At 43.9% G+C, this 16,650-nt stretch overlaps 1 protein-coding gene across 1 annotated transcript in view; it reads right to left on the bottom strand.

The window, feature by feature from the left end:
* The window catches only part of USP46 (ubiquitin specific peptidase 46), a 59,645-nt gene extending 48,410 nt beyond the window's left edge, over positions 1 to 11,235 (bottom strand). Inside the window, exon 1 of the mRNA XM_063108155.1 lies at positions 11,071 to 11,235. Within this exon, the coding sequence (XP_062964225.1) occupies positions 11,071 to 11,106 (36 nt within the window). The 5' untranslated portion in view covers positions 11,107 to 11,235. The remainder of the gene's footprint in view (positions 1 to 11,070) is intronic.
* Positions 11,236 to 16,650: the final 5,415 nt, after the last annotated feature.

Consider the following 16,650-nt stretch of genomic DNA (forward strand, 5'->3'; position numbering starts at 1 on the left):
AGAAACTTGATCCATCCCAGGGTTTTTCTCTAGAGGAAGAAAAGCTTGGGAATAGTAATACCTCCACCCCCCAACCCCCCCACCCGGGGCATATCTACTAGCTCTGAATGTCACTTTATTTATTTTATTTTTATTTGCCCTCTTTTCCCCACACCACACTGCTGCTCTTAGATCAATGAGGCAAGGTCTCCAGTTACCAAAGCATTCTAAAATCTTGTATTTAAATGGCAATATCCTGTGGTAGCTTAACCTTATGATAATCCTAGGTCCAGTCTGCCCTGAATAGCTTGAAGTACACCTATAGTAGATCAATTAATAACTTTATAATTATCTAGAGCATCTCCTTTTCACTGTAAGAAGTGTCTGACTTGGGAAATAAATTAGAGAGGCTCCTTAATGTCCTGTCACCTGCTACAGCATAGAGCTAATTAGGAAAGAGCTTTGGGCCTCTCTCTATCCCTGTTTCTCCTGATACCACAAAAACAGTGAGAAGGGACCTTCCACCTCTATAGCACCCACAGTCAGAACCAAACCATGAAGTGAATTTTGCCTCTGCTTTTGCTCAATCTCCTTCCCTGATGCCGCACCTGCCAAAATGCCTCACTATCTGTAGATAGCAGGCCAAAATGAAAGCAGAATTTTACTGGATCCTGCAATACCAACAACTTTGTACTTTGAGCAAACTGAAAGAAAATATGAATTCACTAAGAGTGAGGGTAGTTATGAAATGTCACATGCATGTGGGCATCACAGCTCACAAAGTGCTTCCATGGGCAGGACCTCTTTTGAGATTCTCAAAAAAGCTGTCAGGAAGGTATTTTACATCTGCCTTTGTTTGTCATCACAGTCTGCTGTGGCTGATGTCTGGAATCCTGTCGACATCACCAATTGTAGTGCTCTTAATCCTGTTCGTGACACCAACTGTAAAGCTAGGCAACCAGGCCAGTTGTCAGGCTCTTTTACCTGCAGGTAATCCTGCACTGATGCCAACTGTCTAGCTAGGGCTGAGTCTGGAGCTCCCAGACCCCTCAAGCCCATTCACAGACTGGGTCACAAACCCTTCATATGCCAGGCTGAGTCACCCACCAGACACCACACATGCCAGGCTGGGTCACCAGACCCCTTCACGCAGGTCTATGAGCTAGGTAATGGGACAAAAGGTCCTTGGAGCCATAGGTTGGAAAGCATGGCTGCGCGGGGCGGACGCCTGAGGCTGACGTCCACTCTCCTGCTTCACTAACCTCCTGTCTCTCTCTGAAGAACACAAGAATAGCAACAAAAGCAAGAAGATACATTGGCACACATGTGCACCAACTCCACACACACACACAATTTGCTTACAAAGGATGCTGAACCACACCCAACTGGACCCAAGGCGAGGGCCCTGACCAAACTATTCTATTTTCCGAACAGTCATAAAGGGATGAAGAAATATAGGCTCTGGTATTTACCAACCAGGATTCCAAATTTCCAACTCCTCCACTTAACAACTATATGGAAGAAAAAACTATTTTGTTTTTTTCACAGGGCATTGCTGCTTTAAATGTGGCACCCAAACCAGTAGCATCTACATCATGGGAGAGGTTGTTAGAAATACAAAATCTCAAGACCTACTTAATCAGAAACTGCATTTTAACAAGATCCCCAGGTAATTCCTATGCATAATAAAATTGGAGGGGAGCTGCTCCACTGAAAGGCAATTCTTCCATTCTACCAAGCTACATTTCTTCATTCATTTATCAATAATTATTTATTGAGCATCTACCATATATGTGCTAGCCACCATGCTGACAGCTGGGAAATTAACAGTGATTAAAATAAATACAGCTCCTGCCTTCATGGAGTTGCCAGTCTAACATGGTGGTTTCTCAGCCTTGCATTCTCATCAGAATCAACTGTGGCACTTAAAACACACACACACGCACACACTTGCCAGTGCCCAAAACCCACCCCAGACAACTCACATCTATGTACAGTCGGAAACTCTGAGACTGCAGCACTAGAAGCTGCATATCAAAAAAGCTCCAATTGGTAGAACCACTTTGGAGAACAATTTGACAATACTGTACCTAGTAAAGCTGCAGACCAGTATATCCCAAAAGCAGCACCTCCACTTCCACGATTATATCCTGGAAAAATGAAGGCATGTGTGCAAAGAAGACAGGAACAAGAACACTCACTGCAGCACTGTTTCCAGACAGAATATTTTGGAAACTATTAAATTGTCCCTAAATAAGGGAATGAATAAGTAAACCATGGTTAAGTCATAAAATACTGTTACAGAACAGTTAGTATGAATGAACTAGATATGTATGTGTCAACATAATCTCAAATATAATGGTTGAGTGAAGAAAGATATAGGGGGGTGGGGGAAATGTTGGTAGGCTGTTACAAAGTTACAGTTAGAGAAGAAGAATATGTTCTGGTGATCTAGGGTGACAACAGCTAATAATATTGCATTGCATATTTTAAGATAACATTCAAGATCCTCTTTTTTGGCTATCACCATAAAGAAATGATAAATGTTTAGGTGATAGATAGGCTAACTGTTTTGATTAGATCATTATAGAATATATGCATGTATTGAAACAATAAATTGTACCCCATAAACATGTACAATGAAAAAAATGAATTAAAAAACAGAAACATGGTAGCAAAAGACTACATGCACAAACGTTGATATACTGCTTTTGGATTCATAAATATGAAGTAAAGCATAAAATATGCATGATAAACACCATACCAACTTCACAAAAATGTTTTGTTCTGGGAGGAGGAGAGATGAAAGAGATGTGGTGGTTAGTGGTATTTTTAAGGTATTATGTCTAAAAGGAAAAAAAAAACCAAGTATGCTAAATTTTAATATCTTTTAAATCTGAAGGGTGGGTATTTGGCTCTATAACACATCATATTACATTCTTTTTTCCCCACACTTTTTGGAGTGTGTATGTTTTCTGATTTAATTAAAAAAAAAATTTTTTTTAAAGCTTCACAGGTAATGTGATATATAGCCAGGGCTGTGATTCTCTGCTCTAAGAGCATAAAGTAATAAAAACCTGGCTACTTAATATCAAAAAATACATGTACAGAACAGCAACAATCTATAGCTCTTGAAGTTAAATTATTACCTTAAGTAATTTTACATTGATTTAAAAATTTTTTCACACGGCAGGTAATTTCTATAAGTAATATTTTTTAAGTGGCTAAGGTTATTACCCAAGAAAAGCTATATTTCTCAAAGTGTGGTCCTCAGCTCACATGCCACAGAATGTGGAGGGAATGGGAAGGAAGAGGGAATACTTATTTAAAATGCAGATTCCAGGCCCCACCTTAGACCTACTTACTCAAAATGTCTGGAGGTAGCACCTAAAATCTGAATTCTTAGTAAGAGAGTGCACATGTAGGCACAATTCTCTGCTACACCAAAGAACCACTAAAGTGTAACTTTTTTTTTTGACCGGTAAGGGGATCGCAACCCTCGGCACGGTGTTGTCTGCACCACGTTCAGCCAGTGAGTGCACGGGCCATCCCTATAAAGGATCCGAACCCACAGCCTCGGCGCGCCGCACTCTCCCGAGTGAGCCACGGGGCCGGCCCTAAAGTGTAACATTTTTAATGCTGTCATTAACCATACTTGTAAAACCATACGTCTCTGTGGTCGATCGATAAGGTGACACTCACCATACTCTGAAAATTAAGTACAAGGAATGTATTTTAAATATTTGAGATAGTAATTTCATCAGTACATTCAACCAAATCCTGCTAAAATACTGCCTTCCTGCACAGTGTACCTAACCTGAAGGACAAAGAAATGTATTTTAGGAAAAAGACCATAATTTCACATTGCCTTTCTAAAAGAACTTCAAAAAGCAACTGGGTAAACAGGAAAACTCCACAAGTCCAGCCTTGCTGCTGTTCTTACCGGAAGAGGCCCCAGACATGATTTTCACCAAAGCCAATTGCAATTAAACAAAGCGTGAACGAGGCTTGAAGGAGGCCTGGCGAGCACAGGAATGTAGCCCGAATTTACTCTCAACACTCAGAATATCTTCATCATTCTAGTCTACGATCTTTTTGCTACAAGTATTCACCCCTCCACAGTGATCACCTTGTCATCATTCCTACGACCTTTATCTCCTGATCAATCCCTACCTTTCTTGACTTTTTTTTTTTGGTCTCCCCGATTTTCCTCCTCATGGTACTTTCCCTGTCTGTTTTCAGACAAAATCAACACTGCAATCCTGACCTTCCAGCCCTGGAAAACTGCTCCCGAGCCCCTAGATTAAAAACAAACCCACACAATAAACACATGAAAAGATGGTCAACCTTACTAGTAAATGGAAAGTGCATATTTTAAACCACGCAGATACAATTTCACACCTGTCAGAATGGCAATACTTCAAGTCTAACAACAACAGTGCCTGCAAGCACGTGGAGCGACTGGATGCTGCTGGTTGAAATGAAGACTGGTACAACTGCTTTGGAGAGCAGTCAGGCAACATATTAAAGTGAATGATGTCCACTGACTTTGACCCAACAATTCTCTTCTAGGTTTGCACCACAGAGAAACTTTAAACATATACACAGGGAGACGGGTTCACAACTGTTCATAACACTAAAACAGCACACACCAAAAACTGTAAACCTAAGTGCTGATCAACAACGAAATGAATACATTGTAGCATATTCCTATGAAGGAATAATATACAGCAGTTAAACTAGAATTATGTGTATCTTAGTGAGTAGGTCTCAAAATCATAATTTAAACAATAAAAGCTAACTGAGGAGGATTTGTTTAGTATAACAGAGCATATTTAAAACATAAGGAAATGATACTGTATCTGGCTTATGAATGCATACATATTTAGTAAAAGTATAAAAACAGGTGATATATTCAGAAATGTGGTAATTCTGTCTGGGGGTTGTGGGGGCAATGAGATGGGCAAGGGCTCCCTTGGGGTTTTAACTGTATTTGTAATTTTTTTTTCTCCACTGGAAGGGGAGAACACGAGTTATTCTTCATACTTCTCTGTTTGCCTAAAATTCACAACCACCTAGAAAAAGAATTCCAAGTTTGAGCTTCTTTAAAGCATTCGAGGGTTCTGAAAGCAGCATCACAACTTGATGGGCAGGAGGAAAGTTGGACTTATGAGTGGGAAGTGAAGCTCTGGAAACCAACAGGGTTTTTCTCCCAACAATCTTAAAACCATCCATAGCAAATAATCATTCTCAGAATTCTGGTAAAATTCCACGTAGAGGACTTATGACACCTCCAAACTTCCAAGCCATAATCCCAGAACAGAAACATTCCAGAATGCCCTTAGTGCTGGGGTTGGTTGCTGACACAGAATTTATTTGTCTCAAGAAAGTTTTTGCTGGTTAATTTTTGGGTAGCCTTTTCTCTTAAAAGACCAGCAAGGACTTGCAAATCCTTAGACTAGGGTTTGATTTCACCACAATTGAAGGTTTATTATGAGAAGTTGCATTAAAATATTTAGACTAGAAAAGTTAATTGGCCGAAAAGGCAACATCTTTTACAACTCTTCCAGTCAGTTTGCTTGGGCTGGCTTCAAGGGTAGAGAATAAAACCACCAAGAGATACCTCTCTGATGATACAACAGAATTTAATACCATCATAAAACCTCGACCAATTCAAATTAACTAGAAATATCAGGCTAGGGGGAAAAATAAATAAATAAATAAATATATATATATATATATATATATATATATATGTATGAATTAGAGAAATTTCTCTTAATTCCTAAGAGAATCAAACTTGAAAAGTACTTTCACTACAACCCAAGTATACAAAATTCCACATTAGTGAAAAATTAATAGGTTTTATTGTACAGAAGAACAGGAACACATAAAGTTAATATCCAGAAAAAGCACTACAATTTAAATCTAGCTACATATTCGCATTCAAACTTGTTTTCCCCTAGAATTCCAAGAAAAATCTGCAGCCCTAATTGTCAGGTCATGACCTAATATAAACTCCTGCATATTAGACCTCTAGGGCCATAAGAAAAGAATTTTTTCTTTAAACATTAACCCACCTCACCTCAGGCTGCAATTTCTTAAAATCCAACAACCATCAGAGTCTCAGACCCTCACACATAACTTTAACCACTCCTAAGTGATACATTAAACTAAACTTACAGTTGCCAATTATCTTTGAGAATGGAAAGCATGAGAAACAGTCACCGAAAAGGCAAGCTCTGGGCCGGCCCGTGGCTCACTCGGGAGAGTGTGGTGCTGATAACACCAAGGCCACGGGTTCGGATCCCATATAGGGATGGCTGGTTGGCTCACTGGCTGAGCGTGGTGCTGACAACACCAAGTCAAGGGTTAAGATCCCCTTACCGGTCATCTTTTAAAAAAAAAAAAGAAAAAAAGAAAAAAGAAAAGGCAAGCTCTCTCTTCCTCCAAATTATGAGACTGTCTTTTTTAAATAACTAAAACAAAAAAATTTCCAACCATTCTCGAAACACTTGCCTCAGGAAAGCAAGTTTAGGGCCGGCCTGTGGCTCACTCGGGAGAGTGCGGTGCTGATAACACCAGGGCCACGGGTTCGGATCCTATATAGTGATGGCCGGTTAGCTCACTGGGTGAGCGTGGTGCTGACAATACCAAGTCAAGGGTTAAGATCCCCTTACCGGTCATCTTTTAAAAAAAAAAAAAAAAAGGAAAGCAAGTTTAGTTACCAAGATAAAACTATCTTAGTAAAAACCCTCTAGTTTTGTTTCAAATTTTTACTAATTTTACTTTCCCTTCAAGTGACTTCATTTATTTAATTCAAACTGTTATCAAATATTATTCTGGGGTTGTTTCATGGATGCTAAAATGCTAGGATCGGGTTAAACTCAACACAGTTTTGAACAAGGTAGTTAACTCAAATGGTTGCTAGCCAATTAAAAGATGTAGATTTTCATAAAGACTTTTTATCTAAGAAATACTACTCACTAAGAAGCTTTTTGTGACCAAAAAAAAAAACAATTTTAGAAGATGAGGAAAAGCTAAGGGCCCCAGAAATACAGTAACTTGCCCAAAGGCACCATGTTTAACTGGATTCATGTTTAACTGGAGAGACACTCAATGGTACAGATTCCAGTTCTAACTCACAATTGACTAAAATCATGTCCTCATACAAAATACAAGCTACAAGTAGAAAGTGTACAAAACTTTGGTCAAGCAAAAATATATTAAATGTCTTGTTGTATTAATCAGTCTTTCCACTGTAATACTTCTGGGATTTTGTTCAACTTTTATCTGCAGATATCACACTATAGTGAAATTGTTTCATCTTTACTATTGTTACGTCCACAAGATAAGGAACAGGTGAACTCCTTGGGAACAGGGCTCACTTCACTCATTTATTAAGCACCTGCATATAGTACGTTCCAACACTAGAATAGCAGGTCCTCAACAGATGGCCATTTATTGGACAAAACTTGTAATCTATTTGATACGCAGAATTTCTTCAGAGGTACATTTTACAGCACTATTAACAAATGAAATAAAGATTAGATCATTTAGACCAATTTGCATCGGCAGAAATCACATTTGGTTTCTCCTAACAAATGCTTCCTCTTTAGAAAATTCCTCAAGCTCTTCAAACAGAAAACTTAAAAAATTTTTTAAAAACAAACAAAAAAATCTTCCATTTGCAGGGCCATAAAAAAATACGTAGGAAGTTAAATCCATTGGTCTAGACAAACATCAGGAGTATCAACAGGGGATGTGTCTTCCTGCTCGGTAGCAGCTAGTGCACTTTGAAAATTGCAACACACCAGCCAAACAAGATTTACTATCTCTGAACCACACATTGCCATGTGACCCAGCTGACTTGCCCTAAGCAAGTTGATCAAGAATTACTATGGCAGGAATTCACACAGAAGAAAAATTAAAACAAATAGGAACTAGCATTAAATTTCTAATGGACAATAAAACTTCAGTGGGATGGGGGGTGGGGGGCGAGTGGAGGGATGAGGATATTTTCCAAGTCCCCTACACCTAAAACTAGCACAAGAAGCATGAGAAGAGCTGGTACTTAGTTCTCAATCACACAAGGATTGCTACAAGTTTTGTTTTTGTTCTGCTGAGTCCTTTCTTGTCTGCTGAAGGAAACAAATCCACTTTTCAATGTTAGGTGTTGCTTTATTTTTCTGAACCAGGACAGTATCTTTTAACACCCTTTTGGAACACACATCAGCCTGTTTAAAATATGCCAAAGGACCTGCTTTTTTAAAAAAAAAGCAATCCCTACCTGCTCTGTCTACAACTACTCAAACCAGCTGGGACCAAGTGGAGTCAGGAGCTTGGGAAGGATCAATTAAGAGTCCCAGAGAGGAGCTAAAGTGAGGAGAGATCCATAAAAGACCTACCTGGAAACAATTCATCACCGCCTGAAGACACTGAAGAGAGGTCCAATGAATATTTACGTCTACCTAGGTGAAAAGACAGCAGTCTTCTCATCACTATGCTTTCTCCCCTGGGAAGGGAGACTGGAAGGGCCGGAAGTGACCTGAGCAGCCTTTTATAAGGGGCGGGGTTAAGGATTCCCACCCCAGCCTTTGCATACTGCCATTCAGCTTGGTTTGCATAAATAGCATGTGGTTTGTTTATATCAATGGTTGCTTCCATCAGGTCCAATAAGGCAGAATCTCCATTGTCCCTTCAACACTGGGAAGGTGACATAATAAGAAAGATAATGTTGACAATAACAACTAACACTCACTGAGTATTAGCCATGTACTAGGCCCTGTACCCAAGTAACACAATCAATACAACAGTCCAATGAGATAAAAATCATTATCATCCCCTTCTCATGGATAAGAAACGTAAGACAGAGCAACTTGTTCAAAACACAAGGCTAGTATGGGTTAGAACCAAGATGTGAACCCAGGAAGTCTGACTTTAGAGCCCAAACTCTTCATCACTTGCTCAAGATGCAGTGTCCAAATAGGACATAAGGGCTGGCAGGTTAGAGTACCCTGTTACTTCAGCAGGTTAGAGTACCCTTTTGCTAACACCAGGGTCTAGGGCTCAGATCCCTGTACTGGCCAGCTGCCAAAAAAAAATATATATATATATATATACATATAGGAACATAAAACTCCACACTTATGAATCACTGGTTCCTCACTTCATCTGGGTGATGATCCTAAATATGGCACCTTTCTAGGTCTCCACATGAGATGTCACCTCTCCAAACACAGTACTGGCCTGCTCCTTTCATGTCCTCCCACAGTTTATCTCCCTGGCTGAGTTTCACTGCAAACAGGTTGTGACATTCTGCCCAGGTGTGCCAAGAAGCCCCAGGTGCACTGAGGGAAAACAAAAAAACAAACAAACAAAAAAAACTGGAGGCTGGCTTCCTCTTGGGACATGCTAGCTCTCAAGTCTCCAGCCTGCTACCATACAGAGAGGTGTCACCACACACAAGCTGGACAGGAACACCACCAAGAGCCGGGACCTTGTCTCACTACCCTGCAGGCCTGAGGCTGCCCAGCAGGCACCAAAGTATTCAAGATGCTCAGGTTTCACAGTTCCCCTCAGGAACTGGTTGTAACAAGAGAGAAACTGAGAAGAAAGACATTACCTTTTCACTGCACCAGCAACGTTAATGGCACTCGGCAGGAAGACACAGGAAACCTGTCTCCTCGTGGAGAAAGAAAGGAAAACAGAGGAATTGGAAAGCCTCCAAGAGCAGATCTAAGTCACCCTGCAGCAGTACCTGTGCAGCTATCACTCTGGGAAGCCCCAGCACATGGAGTGGCCATGTCCCACTGAAACCTGAAACCAGCAGCAGTGGGTCTCAATTCCTCCCCCACCCCCCCAGCTGACACATGGCTCCATAATGCTCCTTTGCCATGTGTTGATCTTGCAACAGAATGTGGGACAGAAGATCTAAAACATTATGTGATGGGGGAAGGGCAGCCAGATCACCTTACCGCAAGGCTTCTCAATCAGGCCTCCTCAGATTCCCTTTGGGGCCAGTATCACTAGCTTCCAGGGAGCTTTTCCCCAAACTGGCACTACAAGAGCACGTGTTCCAGCTGAGGGTTGGTGGGGGGGAGGGGCGCGGGAACTGGAGGGTGAAGGCAAAAGCACACACCCTCTTGCCCCTCACAGGGCAGCAATACCTTACTCGAAGCTGAGCTCCCCAAGGTTCTGACAAGTGGGGGTGCCTGCAGGATACACCCTGGGGACTCAAAGGCCGGAGGCTGTTCCTGCAGAAACTGAAAAGGAAGGGAAAGCAATGGGAGAAACCCAAATTAAAGTGACCCCCACGTCCTGGACCCACACCCCATCAGAGCCCAGCCATGTGCCCTCGCCATGTCAATGCCCGCCAGCGTCGGGGGAGCCTACAGTGGATAAGGCAGGATAACTCTGAAGACCTCCTCCACGCACACAGCCGGCCCCACCCCTAGGGCCTGCAAATGTTACCGCCCTAGAACCTTGTCTCTTTCACAGACGGGGAAACTGAGGCATCCAGAACAAATTACCGTGCTTTCCCAAGCCAGACTGAAGTTCACTTCTCTAACCACAATTTTGCACTTCTTTACAGCTTTATTACAGTTCAAATTTCTTCAGGTACACCGACTGTTATTGCAAAGTGAATCTTAAATGCAATCGAAGGACTGAACTCAAAATGAGAGGAGGGCAGGCAGGGGGTCCACCAAGGCTTTATTTACTGCAGGGAGAGGATGGGTGTCCCCCACCCCCAGCTTATCTCCCACCTCCCTCCCCCGGGACGTCCGGGTTCGGCCGCCCCCTCCTCCCAAGCCGCTTCCACCGCAACCCGAGGGCGGGAGCATAGCGGCTCGGACGGGCGGGCTGCCGGGTCCCGGGGCTGAGAGGGGGTCGGGGGGCTCGGGTCCCCCTCCCCCGGCTGCTCGGGGGACTGCGGGGGGCCGACCCAGCCCCGGGGCCGGGAACTTCTGGTGGCGCGGACCCTGCAGCCGCCTCGCCTCCCCCGCCGGGCGTGCGTGCGGCTCGGGTTTCCCTTTCTTCGGCTCGCGTGCCTCGGGCGCGACCCCCGAGACGGCGGCGGCGGCCACTCACCATATTACAGATGGAGGCGATGTTTCGGACAGTCATTAGTCTAAAGGTTGCAGCGATCCCGCACCGCCATCTTTACGAGGTGAAAACAGGACTGTCCATGGTGGAGCGCGCGCAGGGAGGCCGGGCGGCGGCGGCGAGGCGGCCTGGGCTCCGGCGCTCAGCTGGGCTGGGAGAGGGAGAGCGGGAGGGAGGCGGCGGCGCGGGGAGGGCGGGGAAGGCGCGAGGGCGGGCGGAGGGGCGGGGAGTGGCGGAGCGAGGCAGCCTGGGCCGCGGCGGGCGCCGCCGGGAGGAGGGACGGCCCGAGCGCGCCGCGGGAGTCCGCGCCGGCCCCGAGCCTGCCGCCGCGCGCCCTGCCTCCCTGCCCGGCCCCGAGCCTGCCGCCGCGCGCCCTGCCTCGCTGCCCGGCCCGGGCTGGCCCGGCCGCGCCCCCTCCACCCTGCGCGGCAGCTGGGCGCCACCTTTTGCTTTTCCTTTTTCTGTCCTGCTTCACTCTCCGGGCTGGAATGCGGGGCCAGGCCCTGGGACGCTCAGCTGCGGCAGCCGCATCCCGCGGGTACCCCGGACAGATCCCCATGCGACGGGAGCCCCCTCGGGGCCCGTGGTGCCGCGGGGATACCAGGGACGGCGCCGGGCGTTGGGAGTGAGCCGACCGCGGGGTGTGGGGTGCAGGGGCGGGCGCCCCGGCTCGGAGCACCGACGCCGCGGAGGGGGCGGCTGGGGACACGGGGCCGCTTTCCTGCTTCGCTTTTTCCTCTTTCTCTTACCCCCACCCCGCACCTCCCCCCACAGCCCTGGGTTTTTATTCTGGGGGGGAGTGGAGAAGACGAGAGGTAGGGGTGGCTACGTCCAATCTTTAGTTCCTCCCCGGGGATTCCAGCCAGATGGCACTGACGGGGACCCAGAAGTAAATGGGATCAGGACGTGGGAGTGCTCGGAAAGCCCTCGCCGACCTCGGGCCCGCTGCCTGGGAAAGGGCGCCGGACGGAGGCCAGAAACGGCGCGCTCAGGCAATTTGTGACATTAGCAGGTACAAAGGAGAAGTCCCGGTTCTGGGCAGAGACTAGGGACTGTCCGAGGAGAAGAAAGAATGGGAACAAAACTTTTCCGCACCTTCCAGGAAAACATATCCCTCTCAGAGATGGGTGCTGCATCGGCCTAAACAGATTTCCTGAATAAAGGTCGTGGCTGCTGGCCCAAAGTGCCAGTCTGTGTGCACCACTGAGCAGACATGTTCACGTGAAACAATTCTACATACAAGGTTGTAATTCGATACTTTCAGCAGAGTAGTACAAGTGAAACGCTTGATAAATTCTTAAGCCAATATATTTAATGGCAAATTGAATTGGAAGAGAAATTAATATAATTGAAGATAGCTTTTATCTAACCAAGCGTAATGTAGTGGGGAAAAATAGTGTTATGCACATAAGGTTTGACAGCCCTTAAGTGCTAATATCGCCAGGACCTGAGGTGGAAACGGAAGCAAACAACTGCTGACTGAAGGTTTTGGGGGTCATATTGGCACTGTATTTTTTGATATACACGAGGAATAATATTCCTGCTTATGTTAAGTCATTTTACCTAAATCTTATTTCCAAGCACGCCCTGATGATAGCTAACTTTGATTTCTTACCACTGTCAGTCATGATGATCTTTTACATTCATGATCTCCTTCAATCACCGCCATAACTCTATCAAGTGATAGATGCTATAATTATCTTTTTTTTGCAGATCAGTAACATAAGACCTAGAGGATCAAGTTTCCTACCCAGATCCTGTTAGCCAAATGTTACAGATGAAGCTGGTGTGCTAAACCTGGGTCAGGCACGTGAGGGGAGGAAAAGACAGGGAAACACCTGAACTATGACCAGTGGAGGCACTGAGACCCAGAAAACTTGAGATTTGAGGAATGTCACAAAACAAATTCAAGAGCAATATCAAAGCTGAAACACAGCCCTCAGGACTTTCTTTCACAGAAGTTCCACTATAAAGGCATTATTCCAAAGCTTTAAATGATATGGAAATTTTATACTCTCTTATGGAATAGAGTTCAGTATTTCTGCCAACACTGGCACATGGATTGCAAAATCCAGAGGATTGAAAACATCGTTGACATAATGAAAACTAAACAGCATCTGATTACCGAGTGCCTTATCAGCAAGTTAAAAGGATCTTTTGCATGCTTTTTAATAGCCCATAGCCTAAAACCAAAGTGTTCTATATAGACAGACATCCACATTGAAACTCAGGCAGTGAATTACATACTCAACAAATCAATTGAACATGGCAGAGCTTGTCAGACTCATGAATGATTAATATTTTTTACACTTCCACAAGGTTGGTATTCACAGGTCTAAATTGGAAAAGGCTTGGGTTGGAGAAGAATAATGGTAACCTTAGCTTCACTCAGCGAGGAAACATTATTTAGAGGTGTGATAAGAGGTAAAATCTTGAAAATGCTGACAAGCTGATGTGAGAACTTTGAGGAAAAGTGTTCCATGTACAGAGACCAGCTAGTATGAAGGTATAGAGAGAGAGAGCTGGGAAATGCAGGCAAATGGAAGGATGGAATAGAGGCTGACACCAAATAGCCTAAATGAATTTGAGGGAGGCAGTCACTCCACATAGTGTGTCCCTTGCTATACCAGCAGCACTGGCATCACCTGGAGGGTTGTTACAGTATGGACCCCCAGTTCCCACCCCAAACCTAATAAATCAGACTCTGCATAAAGTGTCAAGAGCAATGCTCCAGCCTACCACTTGTGGCAAAATTTTGTGTTTTTGCCTGCCCAGCATCCACTTCCTTTTAGTAACAGCTCCTGAATTCTACTTTGGGGAACTTTCTCTCTTCCATTCTCAGACCCTAGGGTTCAGGTGTGGCTAACCTACCCCCCAGGCTCCAGAGGAAGGCACATGATCCAGGCGTGGCCAATGAGAGTGCCTCGTGACCCAGCCATAATGATTGGTTCAACAAAGAAGATGCAATTAAAGCTGAGCCAATGAGAGTCAGCTCTGGGATTTTTTTGGAAAGAAATGCTCCCCTTACTGAGTTTGCTGAGCTGATAGGATATAAAAGGATATAAATCTAGAAATGCCATCTTTCCACTGCCCGAGAATGAAGCCAACACAGGAAAATGGAGCGGAGGAATAGAAGAGAGATCCTAACATCATTTATCCACTTTCCACCAGATCTAAATCCTGGACTTTTCAGTAACTCAAGCCAGTGAAGTCTGTTTTCTATGGCCAGTTCAAATTAGGTGTCTGCTACTCACAACTGAAAAAATCCCAATGTGCCAGCGTCGTCCCTTAAATTCATTAGGTTCATTCTAAATTCATTCTGAATTCTTGGTGTTTCCCTTTCTTCTCTTTTGTGCCCTTTTACCCAGTCTTTCAAGGTTTGCCTCCTCCAGATCTGCCTCTTCCCTGAAACCTTCCCGGATTGCTTTCCCCACAGGCTTCTCTCCTCACCTCCACCAACGAACTGCTGCATCCAGGGTGCTACTGGCTCCATATTTTCTCTTCTTTTGTTACCAGCTTTGCGTCTGTCTCCCTTCTCCTTCCCCTCTTTGCTTGGTTAACACCCACTCAGCCTTCAGTTATCCCCTTAGACAAGGTGAGATGCCCTTGTTATGCATTCTTATAGCACCACCCGTCTTCCCTTCACGGCACTTATATTTGCAGATATGTTTATGCCATACAGCACAACATGGAGGCAGAATAGTGGGTGGGTAAAAAGTAGACCCTGGTGTCAGACTGCCTGGTCTAGGTGTATGAACTTAGGCAAGTTTCTTAACCTCTCTATGCCTCAATTTCCTTATCAATAAAATGAAAATAGTAAGAATACCCAGTAGAGTGTGATTTCATTAATTTATGTAAAGTACTAAGAGCATGCCTGGCACATACTAACCACTATATAAGTGATGGCTATTATTATGCGCATGGGATTATTTGATTGATGTCTCTTTCTCACCCCTCTTTAGACATGAAGTAAGTAACAGAGCTGTTTTTGTTCACCATTTTTCACCTAAAGAAAAGTCCAATGCCCTGTCCATAAGAAGAGCCAACAAATCGAATATTGACTATTTGGACAATTGCCTTTCTCCAAGTGGTCTGGAAGCTCCTGGAAGGAAGGAACTTTGTCTTCTGCATTTTTTAAAATCTCATCCATTCTCAAGCTCTGTGCCTGGCACATTAATTCCTCTCCTTTTTTCCTCACTGGCCAAATAAGCCTTTGCACTTTGTTTGATATGCAAATACTAGTGAATGCTGGTTGTCTGCTGGGGAAGAAATATTTTGCTTGCTGTACACTTGAGTTTGATTACCAAAAACTGGCTTCTGTGGATTATATTTCACTTCTGTGGAAAACTTTATGACAGACTTTTTCCTTAATCATCACATATCCAGGGAGTATTTATTAAACACATACTTTGTGTTGGCCTGTGTGAGGCACTGGTGATCCTAGGATAAAAGAAGGCAGTCTCAAAGCTTGCACTACTCAATTTCTAATGCAGCATTTATTGACATTGTTTATAAATGTCTTTGCTATTAGTCTAAAATAAGGATAAGATAACTTTGGAGTGAGCATCAGATTAGAGTTCCTACAACTGAAAAAGTACGTCTAAAACCATGAGTGTATTTTGGGGTGGTTAAGATTCCCTTAGCCTTTGAAACAATTGGCATATTTTGAGGTGCCAATCAAAATGCCATTGAAGGATTTTTTAAGCTACGGTTAGATTCTTATTTGATAATACATTTTGATTAACTGAAAGAATGGTTTCTTCTGGTTGGCTGCACTGTGAGGAAAAAGTGTTGAAGGACAGCAAAATTGCTCTTGGTCAGGCTATTTAGAAATCTGTGGTGAGAGAGAGAGTCCCAGAGTTCTTGGTACCTGGATTCAGGTGAGAGGCAATAGAAAAAGAAGTGGCCAGACTGGAAACTTTTTGGAGATAGCTGAATTTGTGATTGGCTGGGGTGAAGGACAGGGTGAGTCCCGGGTTTCTGATGGGAATGCTACTCTTGTACCATAATGTCTCTCTTTTTTTTTTTTTTTTTTTAATCATAGGGAATGCTGAAGGAGGAGGATCAGGTATATGTGATTGGGGAGAAGTGAGTTTGGTTCAGAGGTGTGAAATTGAGGTAATCATGAAACACCCGAAGAGTTGTATCAAGTAAGCCCTTAACTGTACAAGTCTGGGGCTCAGAAGAAAAGTTTGCACTGGAGGACTGAGTCTAAGAGTAATTAATACATGCATAGAAGTTAACGGAGGACAGGTGATTGTAGATGAAATTTCCAGGGAGAGAGTATACTATGAGAATAGACAAGGGGCAGTAATGAAGAGCCCCACCATGCAAGGAGCAGGTGGAAGAAGAGAGAGAGCTTCCGACATGGTAGAAGAAAAGCAAAACAAACAAACAAACATGCAATATCACAGAAGCCAAAGAGTAATTCAAGATGGAGGGAGTAGTGAAATGTATCAAATGTGTCAAAGCTAAGAGATCAAGGAAGGTAGTAATAGCAGCAATGGTCACTTCCTGAACAAGGCTTTAAGATACATTTAGTCCTTCTGACAACCCTGAGGGAGG

This window comes from Cynocephalus volans, chromosome 9 (genome assembly GCF_027409185.1).
Source record: "Cynocephalus volans isolate mCynVol1 chromosome 9, mCynVol1.pri, whole genome shotgun sequence".
NCBI lineage: Eukaryota > Metazoa > Chordata > Mammalia > Dermoptera > Cynocephalidae > Cynocephalus > Cynocephalus volans.